This window comes from Hemiscyllium ocellatum, chromosome 37 (assembly GCF_020745735.1).
Source record: "Hemiscyllium ocellatum isolate sHemOce1 chromosome 37, sHemOce1.pat.X.cur, whole genome shotgun sequence".
Classification (NCBI taxonomy): domain Eukaryota; kingdom Metazoa; phylum Chordata; class Chondrichthyes; order Orectolobiformes; family Hemiscylliidae; genus Hemiscyllium; species Hemiscyllium ocellatum.
This window is the reverse complement of record NC_083437.1, coordinates 40,790,442-40,818,295: the sequence shown is the minus strand read 5'-3', so window position 1 is coordinate 40,818,295 and position 27,854 is coordinate 40,790,442. Positions and strand designations below refer to the sequence as shown.

Here is a 27,854-nt window from a genome sequence, read left to right as displayed (position 1 = left end):
TAGGTATTAGAGAATTGTATCTGTTTCAAATTGGAGGTCATTTCAATGTTCTGGTTTTCAAAATGCAAATGTACTTTTCTTGGAAAGAACTTCTGATATTGACACAATTAGCTGTTCAATTAATTTGATGGACTGATTTTAACAGGCTTACTACTGGTTAAAAAGAAACTGCAACAACTCTTCTCATTATGTTCACATTCCACACATAGAGAATCAAAGCTCATACCCAAGGGAGAAGAAAGCAGATTACCTTCAAACGTTACCTTGTGACAATGTTCTATTTACCAGACATCATCTAGCAAGCAGTCATTCAGAGATGGCAATTGTGTTTTTTTTAAAATACATAAGACACAGTCATAAAATCACAGGCTTAAAGAGTTCACTTTATTCCCGAAGTTCCAGTGTTTTAACTCTGATGTCCGTATGATGAAATCTTATTTCCAGCACACTCTTAGCTCTGCTAGACCCTGTAAGTATTGGCTCCATAAGACGATGAGAAATAAGAACAGGATCATTCAACATGATCGGACATTCCTCGTGACCACTTTGCTTTCTCCACACCCTCAATTCTCTGACTGTAGAAGAATCTCTCAGCCTTAAATATATAGCAGTATCTTATCCCTCAGCTCTCTATGGCAAAGAGTTGCAGAGACTTTCAACCCTCAGAGAACGACTTTCTCCTCATTTCATTCTTAATTTGGCTCCCCTTTCATTCTGAGACTTTGCCCTCTAGTCCTAGACTCCCCCATGAGGAAACATCTCAGCATTTAGCCTGTCAAAACCCTTAAGAATCCTGTTTCAATAAAGATCCCCTCATTCTTGTAAATTCCAGTGAGTAGAGACCCAACCTGTTAAACCTTTGCTCATAAGACAAACCCATCATACAGGGGATCATTCTGGTGAACCACTTCCAATGAAATAATATCTTTCCTTACACAAGGGTACAAAAACTACTCAAAGTACTCCAGCCAGTCAGCCTCCACGTATGCAGATGCTAACCAGTTCAACTTCTCTAAACCTCATGAATACTTTTGCACTCTCAGACTGCGCATTCAATATCTCAACACTGATGTATCAGAATATCCTCCCTCCGAACAACTCAGAGATCAGAGTTATTATCTGGAGCCCCAATTAAAACGCTCACATCATGCCCCTCTCCTCGACTCAGGCACCTGCTGATCCATTCGGTGAAATTTCACCAAGCTTTTCAACTTGGAACTTAGCTTCAAAACCGACGATGAATCCATTGGTAAAAGCAGCACCTTTGTAACATGGCCTGCCTCCAGCAACAGTTTCATCAACTACTTCCTCCCCAACTCCAAATTCAATTTCCAGTTTCCTTCCTAAAACCCATTACCTGTGCCAAGCACAGTTCAACTCAAGAAATGCAAGCTAAATTAGACATACTGTGAGTCAAACAAACAAAGAAGATGGTACAAATACACAAAATAGCTGTTTGGTAGAACAGCTTAGACTCGTACAGCATAGAGACAGACCCTCAGTCCATACCAACCATAATCCCAAACTAAAACTATTCCCACCTGCCTGCGCCAGACTCATACCCCACAATGTACGTGGCGGGTACTCATGTAACTCGACCAATGTTGTCTATCTCACATGCGGCAGGCAAGGATGCCTTGAGTCATGGTAGATGCTATGACAACGGATAAATGGACACTGTGCAACAGTCACCAGGCAGGGGTGTTCCCTCCCAGTTGGGTACATTTCAGCAGTCTGGGCCACTTGGCCTCGGACCTTTGGGTGACCATCCTCCCAGGTGGACTTTGGGACAGGAAACAACACAAAGTGGCCGGGCAGAGGCTGATAGCCAAGTTTGGTACTCATGGGGATGGCGTCAACCAGGACCTTGAGTTTATGTCACACTACAGGTGACCCCACTGGACCACACACACACACACAGTCCACATACTCACACGCGCACACATATTAGTCTATGGGGTGAATTTGTATTTGCAGAATGATATTTGCACATACATTCTATTTTGCTCAAAAAATGCACACAATCTGCAGGCAGTCAATGCAGGTAGTCATAAGAGTCATAAAAAAGTACAGCATGGAAACAGACCCTTCACTCCAACCCGTCCATGCCGACCAGATATCCTAACACAATCTAGTCCCACCTGCCAGCACTTGGCCCATATCCCTCCAAACCCTTCCTATTCATATACCCATCCAGATGTCTTTTAAATGTTGCAACTGTACCAGCCTCCACCACATCCTCTGGCAGCTCATTCCATACATGTACCACCCTCTACATGAAAAGATTGCCCCTTAGGTCTCTTTCATATCTTTCCCCTCTCACCTTAAACCTACACACACTAGTTCTGGACTCCCCCATCCCAGGGAAGAGACTTTGTCTATTTATCTTATCCATGCCCCTCATGATTTTGTAAACCTCTATAAGGTCACCCCTCAGCTTCCAATGCTCCAGGGAAAACAGCCCCATCCTATTCACCCTCTCCCTGTAGCTCAAATCCTCCAAACCTGGCAACATCCTTGTAAATCTTTCCTGAACCCTTTCAAGTTTCACAACATCCTTCCGATAGGAAGGAGACCAGAACTGCACGCAATATTCCAAAAGTGATCTAACCCATGTCCTGTACTCAATATTCTGATCAATAAAGGAAGGCATACCAAACACCTTCTTCACTATCCTATCTACCTGCAACTCTACTTTCTAGGATATATGAACCTGTACTCCAGGGTCACTGCTCAGCAACACTCCCTAGGACCTTACTATTAAGTGTACAAGTCCTGCTAAGATTTACTTTCCCAAAATGCAGCACCTCGCATTTATCTAAATTAAACTCCATCTGCCACTTCTCAGCTCATTGGCCCATCTGGTCCAGATCCTGTTGTAATCTGAGGTAACCCTCTTCGCTGTCCACTACACCTCCAATTTTGGTGTCATCTACAAACTTACTAACTGTACTTCTTATACTCTCATCCGTATAAATAACGAAAAGCAGTGGACCCAGCACCAATCCTCGTGGCACTCCACTGGCCACAGGCCTCCAGACTGAAAACATACCCCCACCACCACCCTCTGTCTTCTCCCTTTGAGCCAGTTCTGTATGCATCCCTGTCCACCCACAGCATGGTCACAAAGAGCATAAGGAACCAGGTCAGCCTAAGCCACAAGGAAACCACCCAGAGTGCCTCAGCCTTGACCAAACAGGCTAACTAAGACACGAGGCAGCAAACAGGAGATGACTTGAGCCACATCCAAACTGGGGAGTACACTTCCTGAGACAGCCTGACAACAGACTTCCTATCCCTCAGTAAGCACAAGTGCTCCTAAAGCCCTCAGAGCAGCCTCACTCCTCACACACACAAACTCCGCAAAGGGTGCTCAGACTGAAAAGCACCATGGTCCCTCACTTCTGGACTAACCACAATGGAAACCCATTGATGCCAGTTGGGGAAACATTAGCACCGACTCTCACAGAGGATCAGAATCTCCCAACTCAATCACGGACTGATTGCTGCTATTGAACGGCTAATTGTCCTCCCACGGATTGTGTTTTAATCTTGATTGTACTGTAAATCACACCATGTGACTGTACCCCTATAAAACTGCCTGTGCCCACTGCTTGGGGAAAGAGAACCCTTGGTCTACATGCACAGACCGTCAGTTCTATGTCAGTTAATCTCTCTGCCAGCGATATTGCTTGTAATAAACAGCTTGTCAATATCACCCGATCTGCCTTGTATGGTCTCTGTTCAATTGGGCTCAATTCTCCGACAGTTTGGTGTTGTATCTCTCGGCAGGGTAAACGAACCTGACATTTTAAATTGTGCCCAATTTGGACCTGCCGGCTAGCTCTGTCCCAACGGGGCAGATCTACAAAGGGCTGGACGTCTGGTGGGGGAAGTAGCCACGATTATAATCTAGTGCAGCGGCATTTCGGCACGGAGCTGGCTTACCCTGCTCGGGCAGCGGGCCGGTGAGTTCCCAAATTGTACCCGTTTAGGCAGACACATGATCCAACTGGAAGAGCAGCCATGTGCCTGATCCAGCCAGAGGAAAGACAGACCAGCAGCTGTTCCTGCCAGACAGGAGAGTGCGCTATGAAATTCTCACTTTTAAATTCACAGATTGTGGAAAATTCACAGGGGCCCTGCTGTTTCGCCCGTCTGGCTTTTGTTTGTCTTATTTGTTTCTGTGTTTGTCAGGGCTGCAGTCTATCCCCAGCTCGAACCAGAGGTCAATGAGGTCGCGGAACCGCAAACGCCCAGGAGACGGACCGGCCCAGGGACAAGTCTAATCTGTCCTGCTGAGGTAGCATTCTGCAGAAACCAACACTCTCAGGGAAGTAACAAGCGTCATGGTGACCACGTCCGTATGTTAGCCAAGCTCGTGTGAATGCTGCAACACTATAATATACCATTTTACCATAGGATTACACAAGATATTCGGCACAAACAAGGCCATTTGGCCCTATAAGCCCATTCCAGTGATTACATTCCACTCTTTCCTCATCTAATCTAGTATTGCAGCCATTTGCTTGTAATTAGCCACTTAAACACATCAACCATCTTGTTCACTTCACCCACTTCCTCAGGCTGTGGATTACTCATTTTCACCAGTCACTGGGTAACAAAACTTCTTCTGAATTCCCCATTGGAGTTCCTGTTGACTGTCTCATATTCATGATTTCTAATTCTGCTCTTCCCTGTGAAAGGAAAGATGCTCTCTGCATTCACTCTGTCAGAACCGAGAGATTTTGAAGTAAGTTTCACCTCCGCCTTTTTGCTTTCAGGAGAAATAGACCCAGTTTGTCAATCTTCTCTTGATACATATACCTATGGCATTTTTGGTGTAATCTTTGTAAACTTCTCCAGAGTCGGAGGCTGATGGGAGACCTTACAGAGGTTTACAAAATCATGGGGGCATGTATAGGGTAAATAGACAATGTCTTTTCCCTGGATTTTTTTTGGGGGTGGGGGGGGTGGAAAGAGTGGCAGAACTAGAGGACATAGGTTCAGGGTGAGAAGGGAAAAATTTTAAAAGGACCTAAAGGGCAACATTTTCACACAAAAGGTGGTGCATGTATCAAATGAGCTGCCAGAGGAAGCTGGTACAATGACAACACTTAAAAAAAGACTTGGATGGGGCCATGAAAAGGAAGGGTTGAGAGGGATATGGGTAAAACGCTGACAAATGGGACTAGATTAATTTAGGATATGTGATCATAAATGAGGTGGAGACCAAAGGGTCTGTTTCCGTGCTATACTTCTCTACGACTATATTCTTTGTATGACAATGATCAGAACTACACACAGTACTGTGAGTCTAGTCTAATCAATGTCCCATACAGGCCCAGTGCAACGCCCCTTCACTTAAGGCAGTTCAGAGGAGGTTTGCGAGATTGATTCCAGAAATGAGGGGTTTAGAGGATTGAGCAGTTTAAGCATTTACTTGAGTTTATAAGAATGAGAAGACATTTAATTGAGTATATATGGTGCGAATGGGGATTGGCAAAGTAGGTGTCGAGAGAATGTTTCCTCACGTGGGGTTTTCTAGAATGAGAGATCATAGCTTTAGGTAAGGGCTGGCAGATTTAAAGCCGAGACGAGAAGAAATTACTTCTCACAGGATCATGAATCTGAGGAATTCATGACCCTATATCACGGTGCATACTTGGACACTGAATATATTTGAGGAGGAGATAAATAGATTTTTAATTAGCTGAAGGGTTATGGAAGATGGGCAGGAAAGGGGAGTTAAGGTTAAAAATGAGATCAGCCATGATCATATTAAATGGTGGAGCAGGCTCGAGGGGCTGAACGGCCTCCTCCGGCTCCTGATTCTTATTTCAATTCTATTCCATTGGAAATGAAACTCGAGAATGAGATTTGCATTCTTTATGGTTATGTTAAACCGTGGTGCACTTTTAGGATTTAGAGTCAGATATCACAGTGTTCCTTTCCCTCACATGGACTTGAACCATCCAAATGTTAAGTGACCACTGTATGCTCCTACCAAATTACTACTTCAATTTATCTGCTTTGAACTTCATTTGCCACATGTAGGTTATTTAATTTCTGTATTTATAAGAATTATTATAAGATGGGAGTGTTTAAATATTGCCATTTAGGGTACCAGTACTATCATTACAATAAAATGGAAACTCTACAGTGGAATATTGTAAATGTTGGAAAACTACAATTTAAAATGCTTGTAATAATTCCAGTTCTACCTGACTACACCAGAACTTAAACAGTTTGCTACAAGGCTAGTTAATATTTTTTGGGATGGAGAATTTGATGCAAGCTCACTCCTTGTTTTGCTCATTTCCAGATACAAGCAGAATTTCAGAGTAACCCACACTTGGTATTTTCTTTTTTATTATTTTGCTGCAATTTAAAAAGTAGTAAAAAGAAAACTTGTTTTTTTAAATACTATCAAAATGCCTCACACTATATGGTTCAGATATCCTACTGAATAGGGACAAGTTTCAAATTTATTGCTTCTTTAGAAAGATATTTAGCATTTCGACAACTTAAAATTTTACTCTTGATTTGAGCAGTTAATTTTCCCATATGAGATTGGATGCCATGGCCTTTGAATACTGACAAAAAAGCAAACTATTTCCTCACTTCAGTCTGTGAAAACTTTACTTCATTTGTGGGATCCTTAAATTGTCTGGAGATGAACTGTTCAGCCAAAACAACTCACTGTCTGCTCCAAGAAAATCAGTAAACTTAAAGAAGATTTCCAAATAATACCTTAATACAGACATAACGGCAATCTAAACAATTATTACTCCAAGGCCAAAGTCACAACAATAATTTTGACTGGAGCCATTTCAGCGCTGTTGCACTCCTAATTTGTATTTCAATTCGATTCCATTCAAGATGAAACTCAAATAATAGGTAGAAGCCAATTTGGATAATCTGAAGATTGAACCAGAGTAAGAACACAGCTGCGTGGTTCTCCATCATTCCTTTTTTTTATTCATTCATTGGATGATGTTGTTGCTGGCTCGGCCATCAGGTACTGCCCATCCTTAAACGCCAATAAAACAGTCAAGAGTCAATCACATTGCTGTGGGTCTGCAGTCACATGTATGCCAGACCAGGTAGTTTCCTTCCCCTAAAGGGACATTAATGAACCAGATGGACTTTCCCAACAATGGATTCACGGTCATCATTTAGACTCAGAATTCCAGATATTTATTGAATTCAAATTCCACCATTTGCCGTGGCAGGATTCAACAGAACATTACCCGGGTCTCAGGAAAATACCACTAGATCACTGCCTCCCCAATTTACACAGTAATTTCTTGACTTGACCACTTTCCCAGAACCCAGGAGCACAGCTAGTCTATCATACATTAGAAAAATTCATGTCCAAAAGTAAAAGAAACGTATATCCAGTTATTCACTACCTTATGACAAAAATGTAGAAACTTCGCATCCTGAATGTTAAAAGCAAACTTTAGTTCTGGGAAATCCTTGCATGATAGTCAATTTGGCAAGACAGTGACAAACCATTTTTTTCTAACACTATCAACAACAATTATTTTTGGAAATTTATTGATGGTTAGCACTTTCCAAATGTAATCAGTCGTCAAAAGTAAAGGCAATCCTTCACAGATTAGATTCTTTCATTATTGGCAGTTTTTCTTTTAATTCTTAATTATTCATCAGGCCCTACAGAATACTCAAAGACCTGAATACAGTGGACACGAGACATGCTAGGGTACAGTCTCAGAGTGAAGGAATGACCATTAGGAACTGAGATGAGGAAGAACTTCTTCAGCTGGAAGGTGGTGAATCTGTGGAACTCATTACTGCAAAATGCTGTGAAGGCCAAGTCACTGAGTGTATTTAAGACAGGGATAGATGGGTTCTTGATTAGTATGAGATCGGGGGTTACAAGGAGAAGGCAGGAGCATGGGATTGAAAAACATATCAGCCATGATCGAATGGTGGAACAGTCCTGATGGGCTAAATGGCCGAAATCAGCTCCTTTATTTTATGTGTGACGTCTAAGATTAATATGAAGTTCAGGGGGTTGGGGTGAGGGGATTTTCTACCATGCCTGGTGAGGGTGAAGGCGATTTATTGAGAAAAGCCACCAGAAACTTGAAGGCTTGGCTCTTTATTTGACTGAAACTGTTACAACTTCTCAGATGATTTGAACTGGGCACTGACATACAGTACAACAGCTAGAAAAGGCAAAAAAAGTGAAACTGAATACAGATACATCAGTCAGACCACAGTTATTACAAATCCAAAAGTTGTGGAAGTCACAAATTTATAAAACTAGCCTTGCATAAAACAAGTTTGGATGTTATCTTTTACTTAGTTAATTCTTGAGGCTCAATGATAAAAAAAAATGATTTTACAGATGTCCACAGAGATCCATTTTAAAAGCACACAGTGAACCATCCAGAGGAAGGTAAAGTGTCCCAGAGTTGTATGTGATTTGCTTCCATTTTTTCAGCTCAAGAAACAGACTAGCACCATTTCCTTAAAGTCATTCTGCAGTGTGTTTCAACATTTGTTATTCAAGTACAGCTAAATCAATGAAATAAAATTAGTAGAATGCATTAAGAGCGACATATTGAAAAAAGTAACAGTAATGCGAAAAAATAAGATACCCTGTGAGTGAGATTAATGAGACATTATACTGGAAAGGCACTGGTCAACGTGTAGTTTGAGGCACTGCGGCACTTAGACTTATTTCAAAATTCAACGTCTTTGCAAACAACCAGAATACACATGCATAGATGAATCAAAGTACATCAAGTTTTTAGACAGGTTAGTTAAATGAAACTGCACTATCCCAGATGGTTAATATCTAACTATGTAGCACACTCGGCAATGCTTGTAAACTAAAAATCAAAAATTATACATTTCAGAAACTGGTCAATTTATATCAATGCATCGTGAAATTGTCATTACACCACGCGTAATCATTTTCCTTCACTGACTAAGGTATTGCAAAAACCCCGGAGAAACGGTTTTTGACAGAACAATTCATTTGTAGATCATGATCCTTATTTAAATTCATATTCATTACTCAGCAACCAATTACTTGGAAGTTAAATATTTAAATCAGATCCAACGATGCAGAAGCAATTTCCCAAGAGAAAGGTTTGGACTTCCATTGAAAATAAAACTTGACTAAATTTTAAAGATACCCTAGGGTTTAAAATGATAATTCAAAGCTTCCAGAGTGTAAAAGGCTGAATAATGTTCAAGGTTTGACTTTTTGAAACTCAATGAACTGAGGCAGAAGCTGGAGTGTATTTTTTTTAAGAAAACATCTAATTATATGTAACATTAAGGAAATTATAATATGTTGATAAAAAATTAAATTAAATTGAGGGCACTTCCACTGTGGACAAAGCAACCCTGTACCTCACTCCAATCAAGCCAAATCAAAACTGATTAAATCCTTTCCCTTACAGAGTACCCATCATTTGGACTGTTCACAATCCTAATTTCAGGAATCAAGCAAAAGAACATAATTATCAAAAATGCAATGCCATTAAAGTGGATGCAAAAATGAATTTTTAAAAATCCCAAGCTATACACCACTCTGATTGAAGAAGTTCACATGCAAACTACCAATCTCTGAAAGTAATCTTAAAAATGCTACTTCTGAAATTATTCTATTTTGAAATATTTCTCCCACTGCCCAGTATTTTGGGACGAAGCTTTACTGAAGCATATTCAATTGGTTAAAATTTATAAGAGGAAGTAAATAACGTTGGAACGATTTAATTCCTGCATTTGTTAGTCAAATAGAAATGTCTAACATTTCAGGGCACAGTGCAGTTTTCAAATGTTTAAAATACAAAACGCAAATGGAGTTCGGAGACTATTAGATATTTAATTGAATTCTTCTAACACAAATGATACACATCAAAAGGAGAAACTACTTTAATTATAGCACTGGCTCCCCTAAGAAATGAAAGTGATAAATAATACCTGTAGCAAGTTTAGGCTAAAATAAAGTAGTGAAATATCTATTAAGAGCTTCTTGCAAGTGGAAAAAGGACAATTGTTAGTTTACAGTTCCTTAATGTCAGTCTCTCCCCAACCTTCCTAGACACATTCACAGACATTCACACATGCCACGTATATAGAAGCTAATTTGTTCCTAACTGTTCATATTTTATCTGCAAATTGAACAAACCTAAAAACTTTGAAATGCAATATTCCTCTTCGTCAATTTGCCCTGGAGATACCTCAAATCAAAAATTTAACTCACTTAAAATTGCAAAACATTTGTGTAAAATGGCTAAGGGTCACAACTCCAGAGAGTGGGGATTAACTTAATGTTAAGCAAGATTTTTAAAGGAATCTAGCAAACAGATACTTCCACTGAATGAAAAGCATTGGAAACTATTCTAAATAAGTTGGGATATATCATACAGACGTCAAATATAATAATACTGCACCATCTTGTTAGGATTTAGAGGAATTCATCAAATTGGTCAGTGGTCTACACTGCTTTCCCCAGCAAAAAAAAAATACCATTGGGTTTCTATCATTTAAAAAATGAAACACAATTTGAACTTTTAAATAGGCACAGTAATGAAGCAGACGTATAAAATTGTCTAGAGAGGGATAGGGGGAAGATGGGGGGGGGGGGGGGGGGGAAAGAGGATGGGGGAATGGGGGTGGGGTGAGGGAGACTCACCCAAAAATCATAAATGGCAGTTTAACACTTGGACCAAATTGGGTTCACAAAATATATTAACAGATAAAATTATGACGTGCATCTCAGCCAATGTTTGGATCCATGATCAATGTTAAATGCTAACTGCACCTGCTCTGGCCATCCGTTGTCATTAACTTTACCACACTTGAACTTTTATATGCAGCTTAACTTCAGAGAAATTGGAAAATCAAAAATCAAACTTCAGTGTCATATAGTTAACTTTAGAATGAACAAAGCAGATATACTGACATTTTTCAATTCTCAATTTCAAATCTTTTGGTATGTTTTCAACTAGGCTGCAAATTTTCAAACACTAACGCCAAAGATGGCTCATAAATAGTGTATTAGATAACTAAAATTAATGGAAATACAATAAATTGTAGCTTCCAATAACTGTTAAATGAATTTTTAAAATCTGGCCATGATGCAGTTTGGATTTTTACAATGTGGGAAGGTGAATTAATCAAACAATGTCAGCTTTAGCACCCTGGATCTCTGAAGAGGGGGGCTTGGAGGGTGGGGAAGAAATGAGCTTATTCCAGTGATTGGTTCTACACCGTTGTTTCTCGTGCTTTAAGATTTGGTGCTGAGTATTGTCGCCGCATTCTCGGTGGGGTGGTGAAGTGATTGTAGCACGATCTATCAGTTCTATTGTACTCATATCCATAGAAATAGTTTTCATGGGACCCGCTGTTGTAGTATGGCCGCTGATGGTTGCGTCTCTGATGGTACGTTGGGGACTCTGGCGTTTGACGACCGTCAGACGATTGTAAAGATTCGGTGGAGTTTGAAGTTTGCCGATACAAACCACGCTGCTGACCATTGCTGAAAGAGTTGCTGCGGAAGCGGGGCTGCTGCCCGTTCTTGTGGTGCTGTCTGTTGCCTGGGTTATGCCCTCTGCCTGACCCATAAGGACGCCAGGAACGTGGCTGGCCACGGTCATTATTTTCAATGGCTTCTCCCTCAGTCCTGCCAGTTTCCTTTGAATTCCTTTCGACGACAAATTCCACCGCCTCGTCGTCCGTTATGATGATGTGCGTCCCAGGGCTCCAGGAGTTTCTGTGACTGGGGTTGCTTTTAAAAGGGAACCGCAGCTTGCGGTCTTGGGGCGGGATGAATCTGTGCGGCCCGTTCTGCCTACGCAGCTGCTTTGTAATCTCCTGCTGCTGCAGATTTTTCAGTCGGATTTGCTCAAGCCTCATCCACCGCAAACGGCCACGCCGGAATTCCGGATCTTCCATCATCAGTTTTGAGACACGCTCGTCCTTGCTGATGTCATCCTCTTTGACGGAGCCAGGTTTGCTTTTACTTTCGCTGTTATTGCTGCCGTTGCCAGAGGGAGCCTTCCCTTGCTGCTCTTGTGAATCAATCAATGGCAAGACCTTCTCCATCTGCAACATTTTACTGCGAAGAATTTTTATCTCCTCTTCCTTTGTGTTGTTCTGCTTCTTCACCTCTTGCAAGATGTTTTCCAGTTTGTCCACATGGCACTTAAGGTCATCCACATCACTCGGGGCTTTCACAGTGGGGATCACATCTTCAATCTTCTCTTCCCCAACACCAACCGTGTCCCACACATCTCTCGCAACAGCTCGCCAAGAATCTCTCTCATTGGGATCCTTTTTCCCATATGTGGCACAGAGTCCCTTCATTTTAACGATGGCCAGTGCCTCAATCTCCTGCCTAGTATGCCTGAAATCATTCAGAGCCACCTCATAACAGATTTCCTTTACAGCCTGGATCTTAAGGTCTGAAAAGGTCACCCATTTTGGGTCTTTGGTTATTTTACGCCGTTTGGGAATCTGGTAAACTTTGATCTGTTCATGTTTTTTCCCACTGCTGGGTAGGCCACACTTTTTTACAATGGTTTGCAGCTTGCTGGGAGGTAGCTTCTCCCTCAAGGACGTTATCAATCGCCAACTTTCTTCACATGATCTCTTGTCTGAATCATCCCCACTATCAGAGTCTGCATCCTTTAAAAAAAAAACCAAAAAATGCCCCAAAACAACCAAAATTAAAATTAAACCCAAAATTCAAATGGAACAAAAATAAAAAAGAAAAATCCAAAAGTCACGAACAAAACATGGGGAAATGGGAGAACTATGATGAGTTAGATGAACATGCTTATAAGCTTTTGGCAGATAATCAAACACACAATTATGGTCCAGAATTCTAAAAAGATTCAAACACTTTGTGCAAATATTTTCAAACTCAGCGCAATGTCATCCACCTGCGATACAGTCTACCCTGTGAAAGCAGCCTCGGTTTAATCAGCGCACACTTGCTCAGTTATGCTGCCATTGACGTGCTTCTCAGGGAAGTGTGCAAGTGGACCTTCCTGCGCGTGACACCATTCAGAAATATTTGCAGAAACAAATCAGTCAAATTTACATATTCTGCACCACAATTCTGCAGATGATCATTTTGACAAACAAAAAAGGAAATAAAATTTAGAATTTTAATTTAAACAAAATGTTAAACTGCCTTTATTCGTTTATATGGACAAATCCAAACTTGTTTTTAGTCCCCTTTCTAATTTCAAAGCTGCACTCAACGCATGCTACAAACATGCAAAAAAGTGATTGCCTCTTTACAATCCCCATTTAAAATGGCAGGATAAATGTGTAGTGAATCCAGTTTGGTACAGTGGTTGAATGGATGTTATTAAGATAGGTTAGTAATGCAGGTGCACATATAAATGCAGTTAAATCCAGAGCAGCCAATACTCATCTCAACACTAAACAAAGTGAAGGTAAGTTTTAACGTAGTTTCTCATCCTTGCTGAAATGGGAGTAAGAGGACATTGACCAACATTGTTTAACCAAGTGACACTTGATCAAGAGCTTGACATTTTTGTTCAAAAGATTTATTTCATTGATCAAATTTAACCAAACATTATGCCAGGCTTCCTATTGATGGTTCAGTGTTGTAGTATTCAAGGAATATGGATTTACAAGAAGAATTGCGGATATTTTGAGGGGGTTGGTGGAATCAGATTAGGGCAAGAATGAGATACTACCAACCCTCAAATCTTGTGGAAAAAAAATGGCATCTAAATAAATATTTATCATCATCTACTTTGGAATATCAAACATAATTGATGACAATTAACATCACACATTCAAATCATTCAGAAGATTAATGTATTGGAACAAGCAAGGCATCAGTACATTGTCACCTCAAAATAGTCAGTCAGAGTTCACTAACTGAAGGTGAAATAGAAAGGGTGAAGCCAGTTTGGGCAGCGTAGTGGTCACTGGATAAAATGTAAACTTGAGGATCCATTGTTGCCCTTTAAACAAATCGTAGCATTCAAATTCCTAATCTTTGCTGTCCATTAAATTCATTTGAGAAAAAAAATCAACACAGCAACAACTTATTGAAACTTTACAAGCATTTTAGGTTACCCTTTAAACCAAGATGGAGAAAAACCACGTTGCTGTAGGTGTACATTGAACTTTTTACAAGTACTGACTGCTTATACTTAAAAGTAAAAATAAATTGCCAAAGAATCAAATGAGTTGATGAAATAAATTTAGATATTTAATTGGACAACAGTTTGACTTCTTTCCTTTTATGAATTTGAATTCAGAACTCACATTTGGCTTAAATGCTGGCTATTATACCACACAAAGGGGAATGGGCAGGGAATAGGGATCGTAAGAACTAGGAGCAGGAGTAGGCAACCCAACCCCTTGAACCTGCTCCGCCATTCGATACAATCATGGCTGATCTCACTACTGCAATTTACCAGATATCATTGATGTGAATGTTAAAGGAATCTCACTGGCCTAACAGATCAAACATTTACAAAAAAGGACATTAAAGCCCCATTCATTTTTTTTTTATTATCCATTTCACTAGTTGAAAATAATGAATCCACTTTAAAAATATTTGACATGCAACATTACATCTCATTCCTCTCTTCACACATGCCGCCAGACCTGCTGAGCTTTTCCAGAACTTTAAATGAAAATGTTGCTCAACATTTTAAGTGCTTAATAGATTGTGATTGACAATCTTCAACAAATGTAAGCTATACTTGACGGTTCCTCCTCTTTCCAAACTATTTCGCAAGGATAATTGGAGACGGCAGAATTAATTAGTACTATTTGCAGCAATATAATCTGGACAGATTTTTTTTAAAAAGAAACCTTTCCAATACAGTTATAACAGAAGGAAAGAAAGAGATCTCCTATAACCTAAAACTTGTGGATCCCCCAAACGATATATCAGAACCCCAAATTGAGTGGCTGGAGTTCTACAAACTCCAGGCACTTGCTAGTAGTTGTCTCAGCCTACCTGACTATCCATTACATGTTAACAAGGATCAAGGATCAGAAATGTCTTGCCCAATCCTGCACTTGTCCAGCTGTCATGAGTTGACAATTGATATAGACCAAATGGACAGCATTCTTGGAGATCTGGGACCTTTGGGAATTGGTAAGTGCTGCACTCTGATAGGAGGTCTAGGAAATTTGACAAACAACATTAGCCTCTCCGAGAGAGGCTACTAACTCAAAATAAATTATGGGGAATCTTGTGCTGCAGACCAATGCCCACTGGGAATTCTTCAGTTCCCAAAGGATTCTCGCAACATAAACAGGAGACTGAGCTCATCCACTCAATTAGATTTGAAGTCAAGTTCCAGAGACCACCCTGTTACTATCTCATTTCTTATCTCAAGCACAGGTCCAAAGTAAATCTACAGGGACAGCATTGCACGGTTTTTATTTCAGAAAACTACAGGTATGCAGTAGCTATTCAAAAGAGACCCCTATAAAAAGGAATTAACAAATGTTTGTCTCAAATTATTACAAATATGACTTAGCCTGTTTGTTAACCTCACAAGGAAATGCTCTTATCTGACTGATGACCACAATTAATTACTTTGTTCAACTTGAAATTGCTTTCTCCACTGATCTTCCTCCAAATTTTTGCCGTAAAACTCAACTAATTCACATAAAATAGTCATTCACATTTTACAACAAGATGTTTGGGTGGTTTTATTTTGCAACAGCTTTTCTTCTCCCACTCAAGAAAACAAAATCTGTCTACTAATTATGCCAAAAGCCTCCATTGAGTCCATAATCCTTAACTTCCTGAAAAGGTCGTGCTGTGGGGATGTTGTTCAGATATGGCAGAACAGTTATTTCTCTATAAGATACAAGGAAGATCAAGACCCATGCAAGAGAAGTGGATTGTCCCATGCAGTTTTAAATGATCCATTTCAACACTCATTACAAAGAGCTCAATGGAAAGTCAGAGGTAGAAGGTTGTGCAAAATTAGTAGTGTCTGGAAATCAACAAAGCAAGCATGAAGAATCCACTCACTTCAGGCTAGGATAATGCAGTAACAACATCTGACACACAAGAAATGTTAGCATCAAAGGAGCCAGAAATCCTTACCAAGCGCTGTTGCTCCAAAAGTAGGTCAGCCTCTTCCTTCTCTTTCTTATACAAAATCTCCATTTCTTGTAGTCTGTTGAGAACAGAATATCTTAGATCCGTTTCCTATGTGGATGCATAGGTCAGGTAATTCAGTACAGATTAAAGAATGGATAGATTTGAAAGAGATGACTCAAATTTAATAATTCCTCATTTACAGTAAAGCAATTTCGTAAACAAATCTCTCTTTGGTATGCACACATTCACTGTACTGTATAAAGTGCTTGCCACAGACACAAGAACCGTCATTACTGATATACACAGACAATACTCCAGTTCAGAGTGAATGAACAATGCAAACTATTTTAGATTGATTATTTTCAAACTTCTAAATAGTAGTTGATACAAGACTTCATGCAACAGGTTTCATTTGGGGACGAGGAAAAGGTTATGCTTTTAAATAGCACTGCCAGAAACATTTTAAATGAGTAATTTATTGAAATGCAGCGACAACTTCACAAATGGCAAGATCAAGGTTGTTCCTTACACATTCTTCCTTAACAGTAGGCACTGATTACAGTGAAGACGGCCGGTCTGAAATGGTAACAAAATCACAAATTGCTGGAAATGTTCAGCAGGTCTGGTAGCATCTGTGGAGAAAAATCAGCAACAGGACTTCAGGTCCAGTGACCCTTCTTCAGCACTGGACCCAATATATTAATGCTGTTTTCTCTCTACCGATGCTGCTAGACCTAGTGAGTGTTTCCAGCAATTTCTGATTTTATTCAGATTTCCAACATCTGCAGTTTTTTTGTTTAGATTTGAAATGGTAGTTGATTCGTCTTTTCATTGCACACAAATATTGTCATTATTTGGTGCACATTGTTCGACTTGCAAAGCACTTTCTAGGTTATATAAATGAATGAAATACAGGATACAGTGGCTGAATGGGACTGACTGGATTGATCTCCAGTGAACCAGAATGGACTTGACTAATTTAATCATCTCCTGTGCTGTTACACTTATGCCGTAACAATTCTATCCTCTATAACTAATACCTCCCTTACGTTATCTTTAAATTCAGCTTAGAGTCTAGCACTGCAGTTCCCTCCCTGCCAGTAAGATTACTAGGCAACATGCTGAGTCTGTTCATAAAAAAGCTGCCACTGGTTTCAGTTTGTTACACTCTTGTTCCCCAGTTAGAAGGTTGTGGTTTGACCCTCAACTGTGACCTTGAGCACAGAATCAAGATTGACCATGTAATTGGAAGTGGGAGGATGTCAGAAGCGCAGATTTTAGACATTTATTACTCCACATTCGAAACCCTCCAAGTATCTGCTCAAACTGGATAGTTTGGAGGGTTCTGCTGGAAGAAGTAAACAGATAATCATTTATTTTATTTAACAATCTAACCTTTCCCCAACTCCTGAGCAACTGACCAGTTGATCCAATACTTATCTCTCACATATCCCCAAATACACCTCCTCAAGACCACTCAGGCTCACTAGACTCTTACTCAACACCCACAGGGACTAAACAGGGACTCTTCAGCCTTCACACCACCCCCAAACCCCACCCACGTTGGATGCCCTTCCGATTTGGTTTTTCCCACCCTACCCCTGACCTGCTGCAGGTCACTTGCATCACTTAACACCTGCTACCTTCCCTCCACACCTGCCAACATTACCACTTACCCAGCTGGCATTCTACCCATCTGGAATCCTGTACCTGGTATCCAAACCATTTGGCACCTTGCTCCCCAGCACCCAACAATCACACTTACTTTATTTACTTAGTGCTCCACAGCAGCTGTCTAGATCTTTAACTGTCAGAATATGGCCACAGAGTACTGTGAAGGGGGAATGTGGTTTACTTTCCCCTTATAGCTGTGTGCAATGGAAGATCTTTCAGAATGGAAACACGATTCTGCACTTCTGAAGCAGCAGTGATCAAAATCGCCTCATACAAATGCAGAGCTCCCTTCTTTTGGAATTCTGCAGAAGCTGGCCACTCCTCAAAATCCTGTTCATAACCTTTTTCACTCTCAATTTATTCTGTGACTGATATCAAAATTGACAGCAAATTTCCTGTGTTACTCTACACAGAACCTCTCACCTCTGTGAGAGAACTGGAGTTGTTCACACACCAGAATCTAAAACACTTGTTAATACCTCCAAATAAACACAAAGTGCTGGATAACCTCAGCTGGTCTGGCAGGATCTGTCACGAGATAAACGAGGAGTCAAATATTTCAGGTGCAATTACTCTTCTTCCAAAAGAAAACTCATATTTGACTTGAAACATCAACTTTCTCTCTCTCCACAAATGCTACCAGACCATCTGAGGTCCTCCAGGACTTTGTTTTTATTTTAAATTTCCAGTATAGGCAGGAGATTAATTAGATTAGATTCCCTACAGTGTTGAAACAGGCCCTTCGGCCCAACAAGTCCACACCAACCCTCCAAAGAGTAACCCACCCAGTCCCATTCCCCTCTGAAGAGAAAGTGAGGTCTGCAGTTGCTGGAGATCAGAGCTGAAAATGTGTTGCTGGAATAGCGCAGCAGGTCAGGCAGCATCCAAGGAACAGGAGATTCGACGTTTCGGGCATAAGCCCTTCTTCAGGAAGAAGGAAGAGCGCTTCTTCAAGGAAGGCATCCTTGCAAGAGGATTCGCAGTAGGTTAAAATCTTCGAGGAGAAAGTGAGGTCTGCAGATGCTGGAGATCAGAGCTGAAATTGTTTTGCCAGGGCTTATGCCCGAAACGTCGAATCTCCTGTTCCTTGGATGCTGCCTGACCTGCTGTGCTTTTCCAGCAACACATTTTCAGCCCATTAATGTACCTAACACTACGGGCAATTTAGCATGGCCAATTCACCTGACCTGCACATCTATGACTGTGGGAGGAAACCCAGGCAGACACGGGGAGAATGTGCAAACTCCACACAGACAGTTGCCAGAGGCTGGAATGGAACCTGGGACTCTGGCGCTGTGAGGCTGCAGTGCTAACCACTGAGCCACTCTGCAGCCCTATTTAACTTTTATTTTAGTGTTAACATATCCAACTGACAGCAATTGAAAATCAATCATTTTTGATCAGTAGAGATTCCACATTAATGAAACGAATGTTCCCAGAAGTACAGAATTTAGATACATTCCCACATTAAGCAATGTTTAAACAGTAGAGAACCTGAGTTCTGTGCAAGTAGGAATGCAAAATGTTGTGCATGACAGGGTGCAATGGATTCCAATACAAATACAATCTGGCCCCTCCAGATAACACATTATTATTTAATTTTTGTGTCAGCAAATTCAAACCTCAAGTGCACATGTGTGGTCAATTGAAGTGCCCCACTGGTGTCACAGGAGTTGGAATAATCAACTACTTTCATTTTACACATCTTACCTAAGTACCAAGATCAATTTATAAGGTACATTTTGAATGTCAACATCACCTATTTTGACAAAAGTCACAGGACACCAAGTTATACTCCAACAAGTTCATTTGAAATCATAAGCTTTTGGAGCACTGCTCCTTTGTCAGGTTCACCTGGACTATGCGTGGTTTCTGACTTTGTCCATCCCAGTCCAACACTGGTATTTTGGGCACATTAAAACACTGACTCAAAAATGGACATATTCAAAAGTTTTAAAATTCTCCAGGCTATCGTTACCTTTTCTCCATTTCTTGTTTCATATCTATGCCTTGCTTTTCCAGAAGTTCTCGTTGAGCAAACGCCCAATCAACAGGTTCGACTGGTGTCTCAGCAGATGGGGTCTTCTCTCGTTCAGCACGTGCCTGTTCAGGATGATTGAATCGGAAGACGTGATTCTTGCCCATAATAATACGATTCCCTGAAACAAATTTCAAATTTCAGGACATTGCAACTAACATCCTCAGACATCACCTCTGAACCCACAATCATTTTTCTATCCAGAAGAACAAGGGCAGTAAGTACATGGGAACACCACCCCCTCCAAGTCACTCACCATCCTGACTTGGAAATATATTGCCGTTCCTTCACTGTCACTGGGTCAAAATCCTGGAATTCCCTCCCTAAGGGCATTGTGGGTCAACCCACAGCACATGGACTGCAGTAGTTCAAGGTGGCAGCTCACCCCCACCTTCTCAAGGGGCAAGTGATGGGCAATAAATGCTGGCCCAGCCAACAACATCGACATCCCAAGAATGAATATTTTTAAAATATGGTAAAATCTTTAGAAAATGCAAATTTCACAAAGAACAACATTCATGTGTAGGTTTTAAAAACAGAAAACACAAAAAAACATTCTGCAGAACCATTATAAAACAAAACCTGGCACCAAACTGCTTAAGGAGATATTAGATCAGATGATCAAATGCTTGGTCAAACAGGTAGGTTCTCAGAACTAGCACCCTCCTCTCTCTAGTGAATCTGTCACTGTACTCCCCAAGTCCTCTCTTCTGCCCTGAAGCTCTTCAGTCACATCCTACCTTCTCTCCAGCCCCACTCTCCTCCCATTTATCTCTCCACCCCTGAGGCTTCCAGCCTCACTCCTGATCAAAGGCTCCAGCCCAAAACGTCGATTTTCCTGCTCCTCGGATGCTGCCTGACCAACTGTGCTTTTCCAGCAACACTCACTCAACAAAAAGAAAAGAGAGACCGATAGCTGGCTTTCTCACTCATGGCTACGGGCTCCAGCTGACCAGTGGAGGCACTTGGATCAGCTCGGATATCATTAGTCAGTCTTCAATATCCACCACCTGGACACTCACACAAACAGCCAGAGGGACAGAGACCAGCAACTGCAGCCTTCATCAAATTACAAATGGAAGAGTTTGTCAAGATTTGCACAAAAGGAGGGCAGAATATCACAGGGAATGGTACAATCAAAAAATATTGGAATAAATATAGAAACATTTCGTCCATTGGAAAATTATAGAATCCCTATAGTGCAGAAAGAATCCATTCAGCCTATGATCTCCACACTGATCCTCTGAACAGCAACCTGCCAGGACCCACCTCCCTACCCTATCCCTGTAACCCTACATTTCCCACAGCTAACCCACCCAGCCTGCACATTCCTGGACACTACACGCAATTTAGCATTGCCAATCCACCCTAAGTTGCACATCTTTGGATTGTGAGAAGAAACTGGAGCACCAAGTGGAAACCCACACAGACGGGGTAGAACTTACAAACTTCACACAGTCACCCGAGGATGGTATTGAACCCGGGTCCCTGGTGCTGTGAGGCAGCAGTACTAACCACTGAGCCACCGTGCCTCCCAGAAAAGTGTCAACTCACAACAGGCAATAACAAGACAGGATCAAAGACCACACTAAACTCAAACATGCAAGTATAAGCACACACTTAACAGATCAATACTTCAAATCAGTATCGTTGCCTACCTGAACGCAGTTTCACTGGATTGGCAACTCGTTTGCCATTCACATAAGTTTCAGATCCTTCACAGGGCACCAGAGTAACAATAACTGAAGACGAGAGAGAGGAAAGATATTGAGGCACTGCTTGCTGATAATAGGAGTGAGGAAAGTCATGCTCCGGGGTGTGCAAGGATATTTCATTGAGCTGCTAATGACTACCAGGGGAAGCGGTGGGTCGATTTGTACTTTACAACATCTGTGCTGCGTTTTACAATTAACAGCATATTCTAAATTTGCCAAAAAAGTGTTCAAGGCCAAGTTTCCTGCTTCATTGGAACTTTGTTCCTAATACTGTCAGTACACACTCAAGTTTTATGTTATTCTTAATGTGTGCATTGCTGGTGGGGTCAGAATTTGTTTCCCATCCCTAATTACCCTTGAAATGAATGGGTTGCTGGGTAATTTCAGGGGGCAGTTAAGAGTCAATCACACTGCTGTGGGCCTGGAATCACATGTGGGCCAGACCAGGTAAGGACAGAAGTGAATCAGATGGGTCTGTATGAAAACTGAGAATGGTTACATGGTCACCATTACACCAGGGGATGAGGTTCGGAGGAAGGGTGGCCCGACCTGAAACATTAATCCCGATTTCTCTCCACGGATTCTGCCAGACCTGCTGAGCTTTTCCAGCAATTTCTGTTTTTGTTATTTATTTCAACTTCCTGCTTTACAGAAACAGCATTTTCTTATAGCCCAATGCTACCCTGCATTTATCCAATCAGCATCAGAACATCTGGTGTCAACACAGGAGCCTGAGAATTTTATTCAGAGTCAGAGAATTTTCATTGTCATAGCATTTGGGATCAGCAATGATGGGAGGCGGAACACCTGGAAAAATGGTGCACGGAGAACAGCCTCGCTTTCAATGCCGGAAAAACCAAGAAACTCATTACTGACTTTCTGCAGGATGTTACTCATGCCCCCCTACACATTAACAGCACAGAGTTGGAATGAGTGGAAGTGTCAAACTCCTGGGAGTGGTTATACACAAGCTTTCTTGGATTCTTCACATGAACGCACTGGTTTCCAAAAGGCCCAACAGTATCTTTTCTTCCTCAGGCAGCTGAGGAAATATGGCCTGACGATGAATACCCTTCCCAACTTTTATAGGCGCGACATTAAGAACATTCTGTTTGGATGTATCACTACCTCATATGGTAACTGTACCATTCAAGATCAGAGATGGTTACAGAGAGTGGTGAATTTGGCCCAGACAATCACAAAGGCCAACCTCCCATCTACAGAATCCACACACCAGTCCCGCTGTCAAGGAAAGGCCATCAGCATTCTCAAAGATCAATCCCACCCTGGCAATGTTTTTCTACAACCTCTACCATCAGGAAGAAAGTACAGAAGCCTGAACATACGCACACCAGCTGGTTTCGCAACAGTTTCTCCCCTACTGTTGTTAGAATACTGAATGGACTCTCAAACTCTTAACATTCGCCTGTACCTTGTTTTTGTTTTTGCTGCTGTTTACCTATTATTCACTATCTTTGCTACTTAACTACGTGATCCGCCTGTATTGCTCACAAGACAAAGCTTTTCACTGTGCCTCGGTACACGTGACAATAAATTTAAACCAATTCAAATCTCTTCAGGAACTCTGTGTGGAAAATAAAAACAGCGTGTTAACTTTTACCTTCTCCATTTGGATTCTTGTCACTCCTGAAACTACAGTGCTCTTCTCTAATATGGGCACCACTGAGAACAATATCTTGACGTCTCTGGGCATCTGCCTGGCCAACCCTAATAATTAAAAAAAAATACACATTTACTACAGCTAAGCATACTCGCAAATCAAGTGAGGTTTCCACTTACAATTGTGTTAATTATCTAATTATAGACTTGATTAAAGTAAGGTTGAAGCATGAATCACCAGGAGAGATGCAAAAAAAAGGTTGAAATAAGATTTTATTTTCCTCTGGCTCGAGCCAGTTTAGCTGAAATGGGGGCAAGGTTTTGCTTTTTCAAAGGCTTAAAAGACATCCAGGGAGCAGCTGCTAAATTGGCAAATTCGTGGTAGCATAGTTTAGGGTCTGCTTCTCAAATTTAAATTTAGGTCTACCTTTGTATTGTAGTCAAAGGCTGCTTATTATCCAATTTAACTTTGTCAAGAAAAACACAGTGAGTATTGCACTGCACTCTCTAGTTTGTGCTGTACACTGTATGTATTTAGTTTGGTGTAAGAGTCCTATTGGGTACAATAGGAATTCACATTCAAGTGCAATAAAAACTAACATGTCTTAAACTAAAGATTATTAGATCTCCTTACTCAATACTTCTTTTAAAACTGATCAGAACCTGCTCAATTTCCAAAAAATTAAGGGAAGATGGAATGGTGAGAAAGCCCGACAGGAGTGTGCACCGGACAGAGATAGACAGGCAGACACAGAAAGCGAGCACGAGACCCCAAAGCAAAGGGCATTAGACAGCAGGGGTATGCGTGCAGGAGAGAACAAAAGCAACTGTGTACAAGAGCAAGAGAGAATGTACGTGCTGCTGTTCTTCAGCATGCATGTGCAAGACAAAACAAGAGCCAGAGCATACAGAAGGGAGTGAAAGTGTGAGAATGTAAGGGCAACCAGTCACAGTGTGCGCGCATACATGTGCATGTAGGTCTAGGACTAGAGTTAGAGAGTTAAAAATCATACAACACCAGGTTATAGTCCAACAGGTTTAATTAGAAGCACACTAGCTTTCGGAGCGACGCTCCTTCATCAGGTGGTAGTGGAGGGCTCAATCCTAACACAGAACTTATAGCAAAATTTACAGCGTGATGTAGCTGAAATGATACATTGAAAATTGATTGTCTGTTAAGCCTTTCATCTGTTAGAATACAGTGATGGTTTCACTTCTTTCATGTGTAAATCACAAAACCTTTTTTTTAAAAAGTTGCATTCTTGGATTAGCTGTTAACAATGGTGACAACTAGACAATATGTTGAAGATGTTAGCCCCCTGTGTTCTGTCTATGCCATGATGTTTAGATTGATTCTAATCTAAAAAGTGAGATAACGGAGTTTTACATAAATTCATGCAGTTTTTGAGCTCAGAGTTCTACATGAATGCATGCAGTTTTTGAGCAAAGTACAATGTAACCCTGAAAGTACAAATTCACCCCACAAAATATGTGTGCGCATGTGGGTCTGTGTGTGTCTGTGTCTGTGTGTCTGGGTTGGGAGTTGGGAGTGTAAGAAAGTGTATGTGTGCGCGCGTAGTGAGTGCAGAGTGTTTTAAGTCTGTGAGGGGGTGCATGCGAGAGTGTGGGAGTGTGTGTGTCTGTTAAGGGTGTGTGTGGGTGTCTGTGCACGTCTGTGTGTATGTGTGTCCGTGTGTATAGGAGTGCCTGTGCATGTGTATAGTGCAATGATGGTAAACAATCAACAGACAGGAGGGTTCCCTCCCAGTTGGGGAACACTTCAGTGGTCCAGGACATTCAGCATCGGACCTTCGGGTGATCATCCTCCAAGGTGGACTTCGGGACAGGCAGCAGAGGAAAGTGGCCGAGCAGAGGCTGATAGCTACGTTCGGTACCCATAGGGAGGGCCTCAACTGGGACCTTGGGTTCATGTCACATTACAGGTGATCACCATTGCACTATACACACACACACACACACACACACACACACACACACGCGCGCAAGTATATATTTTGTGGGATGAATTTGTACTTGCAGGATTACATTGTACTTTGCTCAAAAACTGCATGCATTCATATAGAACTCTGAACTCAAAAACTGCATGAATTTATGTAAAACTCCGTTATCTCACTTTTTAGATTAGAATAAATCTAAACATCACAGCATAGACAGAGAACATAGGGGGCTAACACCTTCAACATATTGTCTAGCTATCATCATTGTTAACGGCTAATCCGAGAATGCAACTTTTTAAAAACAAGGTTTTGTGATTTACACATGAAAAAAGTGAAACCATCATGATATTCTAACAGATGAAAGGCTTAACAATCAATTTTTCAATGTATAACTTCAGTTACATCACACTATAAATTCTTACTATAAATTCTGTGTTAGGATTGTGCCCTCCACTATCACCTGATGAAGGAGCGTTGCTCCGAAAGCTAGTGTGCTTCCAATTAAACCTGGTGTTGTGTAATTTTTAACTTTGTACACCCCAGTCCAACAAATAGGACTAGAGTGATATCGTAAAAATTAGAGCCAGGCTTTTGAAGGCTAAAATTAAGGGACATTTCTACACAAAGGATGGTGGAAGTGCCAGATCAATTGTGAATGTTAAAACAGAGGATGCTAGATTCATGTTATCCAAAAGACACAAAACGATATACAGCAAAGCCAGGTAAATGCTGACAAATCACAAATCAGCCACATTCTCACTCAATGGTGGGACAGGCTCAAGAGGCTAAATGGCCTTTTTCTGTTCTATTGCTTAACCCATATCCTCAACTAAAGTTTGAGGGAAGGAAAATTTCAGCAAACTTAGCCATTGAAACGTAAGGTACAAATTAATTTTTTCCCCCCAAATGGTTGAACGTTGGGTTTCAATCGGGTATTGTCAGTCTTCAGAATAATTTTATGCTGTTAAAAATCAAATGAGATATATTTAAACTATTAAAATTACTTAACAAAATTAATTCATTCTCACTGCAGAAAAGACTACATTTCAATACACCTGAGTAATGAAGATATTGAATCCTTTTAAACCAAAACCCAGAAAGCCCATCTCAAATGAGAAAATAAATCCATCACTGTTAAGGTAAAATCAAAAATTAACACAGTTTGCCATTGGGCAATGTCTTGTTGAAATTAGTATAAATTTTCATTGAATCTCATTACCTCGTGATGCCATCTTTGATGTAGTAAAGAAGACACTCTGACATGAGAGGATCCTCATTGAGGTTCACAAGATGTGGTGTCTGACATGAAAAACAGAACAGAACATTGTTAAAATATTCAGTCTTTTTAGCAATTTAGGCTATTTTTGCTTGGAAGTATATTGTTCTTTGCAACAAAATAATCCCGATCCGCTCGCCAAATTAGTGCGATCATGACTAAACTGACTCGAGATCAAGTGAAATCACATTGCATTTTAGTGACCAGCCTTCGCTCTAATAAACGCAAAAGGTGTTCACAGCTTGGTCACTGGATATCTCCAGCAATAAATGTACAAATAAACAAAAACAAAACTAGCAGAGCAACCAAATTCAGTCCCAGGTACATGGCTAGTTAACCAGGCAGCTGAGATGTCAGAACTGGTCTTTTTGTCTGTCCAGATATATTCTGAGGGTGAATGAAAATGGACAGGGGATGGAGAAGGATCAGAAAACACCAAAGCTCCAACTCCCAATGGTGTTTGTAACATCTGTATAAATACATTTGTAGTTGCGGGCATGATCACATGGAGTTTTTGCTGCCGCCTTTCCCTCTCCTGAAAAAAAACAGTTCAATGCCTCATGGTTGCTCTTTCCAAAGTCTCATCATCAACAATGATCTCTTGGGTGAGGTATCAGGTAGCCACAATGCAACCTGCGTTCAATTGATAAACTTGTTCAGGAGCGGGGAAGAAAAATCCAGTTTAAAATTTTCAAAATGACACAACCAGATGGAAGGACATTGCATTAAATTTCTATTAACAGGGTGCTGTACATAAAAGCTGCTCTGTTGATCAGTGGGGGAATGAAAATAAGAAAATCCCTTATTAAGAGGATCAAGAGTTACCAAGAGAATACAGGAGAATGGAACTGAGAAACATATCAGCCATGAACAAATAGCAGAGCAGACTCAATGGGCTGAATGGCCTAATTCTACTCGTATACCTAGTAGTTTTATGGGGATTGATAGATCCCACAGATACAAACCCACTTTCTACTTTGTTATGCTAACGCCAATGAATGCTAAAGATTTTCAAGTGAGTATTACCAGAAATGTAGCAAAAACGTTATTAGCATTTACTTTCAGTCTTGTGACCAGAAATAGCTCTTAGCAACAGAATATCATCGATCTACACCATTCTAAAATTATGGTGTAATTGCATTACAATTTTTATTTATATAATTAAGGAGTAACTAATGCAGTCCTTCACACTCTTTTGCACATCAATTTGGCTGAACCTTCAGAATTGCTTGGCTGCAGTCTTTAAAAGCCCTCCCAAAGTCAGAACTGATATGAAAAGGCAAAATGAAAAGCAATTTGAAATGATATTAAAGCACATTCAAATTATCAGCTCAAATCATAGCTTGCACATTTGATTTTTTAAAAAATATAATAGAGAATAACAGCATTGTGAATATAATTGGCAATGGTTCTCACATCCCCCTGCAATTCCCCCACTCTTCAGCAATCTCAGTGAAGCTGC

The 27,854-nt window shown here is 40.8% G+C and overlaps 1 protein-coding gene across 8 annotated transcripts in view; it reads right to left on the bottom strand.

Moving 5' to 3' along the window:
* kif1b (kinesin family member 1B) overlaps positions 1-27,854 on the bottom strand; it is a 219,749-nt gene that overhangs the window by 82,650 nt on the left and 109,245 nt on the right. For 6 of the 8 annotated variants that reach the window (XM_060852399.1, XM_060852402.1, XM_060852400.1 and 3 more), the window contains 5 exons: positions 26,336-26,415; positions 23,160-23,266; positions 21,482-21,565; positions 19,764-19,944; positions 16,115-16,187 (listed from right to left, as the gene is read on the bottom strand). In XM_060852399.1, coding sequence (XP_060708382.1) covers positions 16,115-16,187; positions 19,764-19,944; positions 21,482-21,565; positions 23,160-23,266; positions 26,336-26,415 — 525 coding nt within the window. Of the gene's footprint in view, positions 1-8,125; positions 12,679-16,114; positions 16,188-19,763; positions 19,945-21,481; positions 21,566-23,159; positions 23,267-26,335; positions 26,416-27,854 lie in introns of those variants that run through there. The other 2 variants (XM_060852406.1, XM_060852407.1) reach the window with 1 other exon arrangement.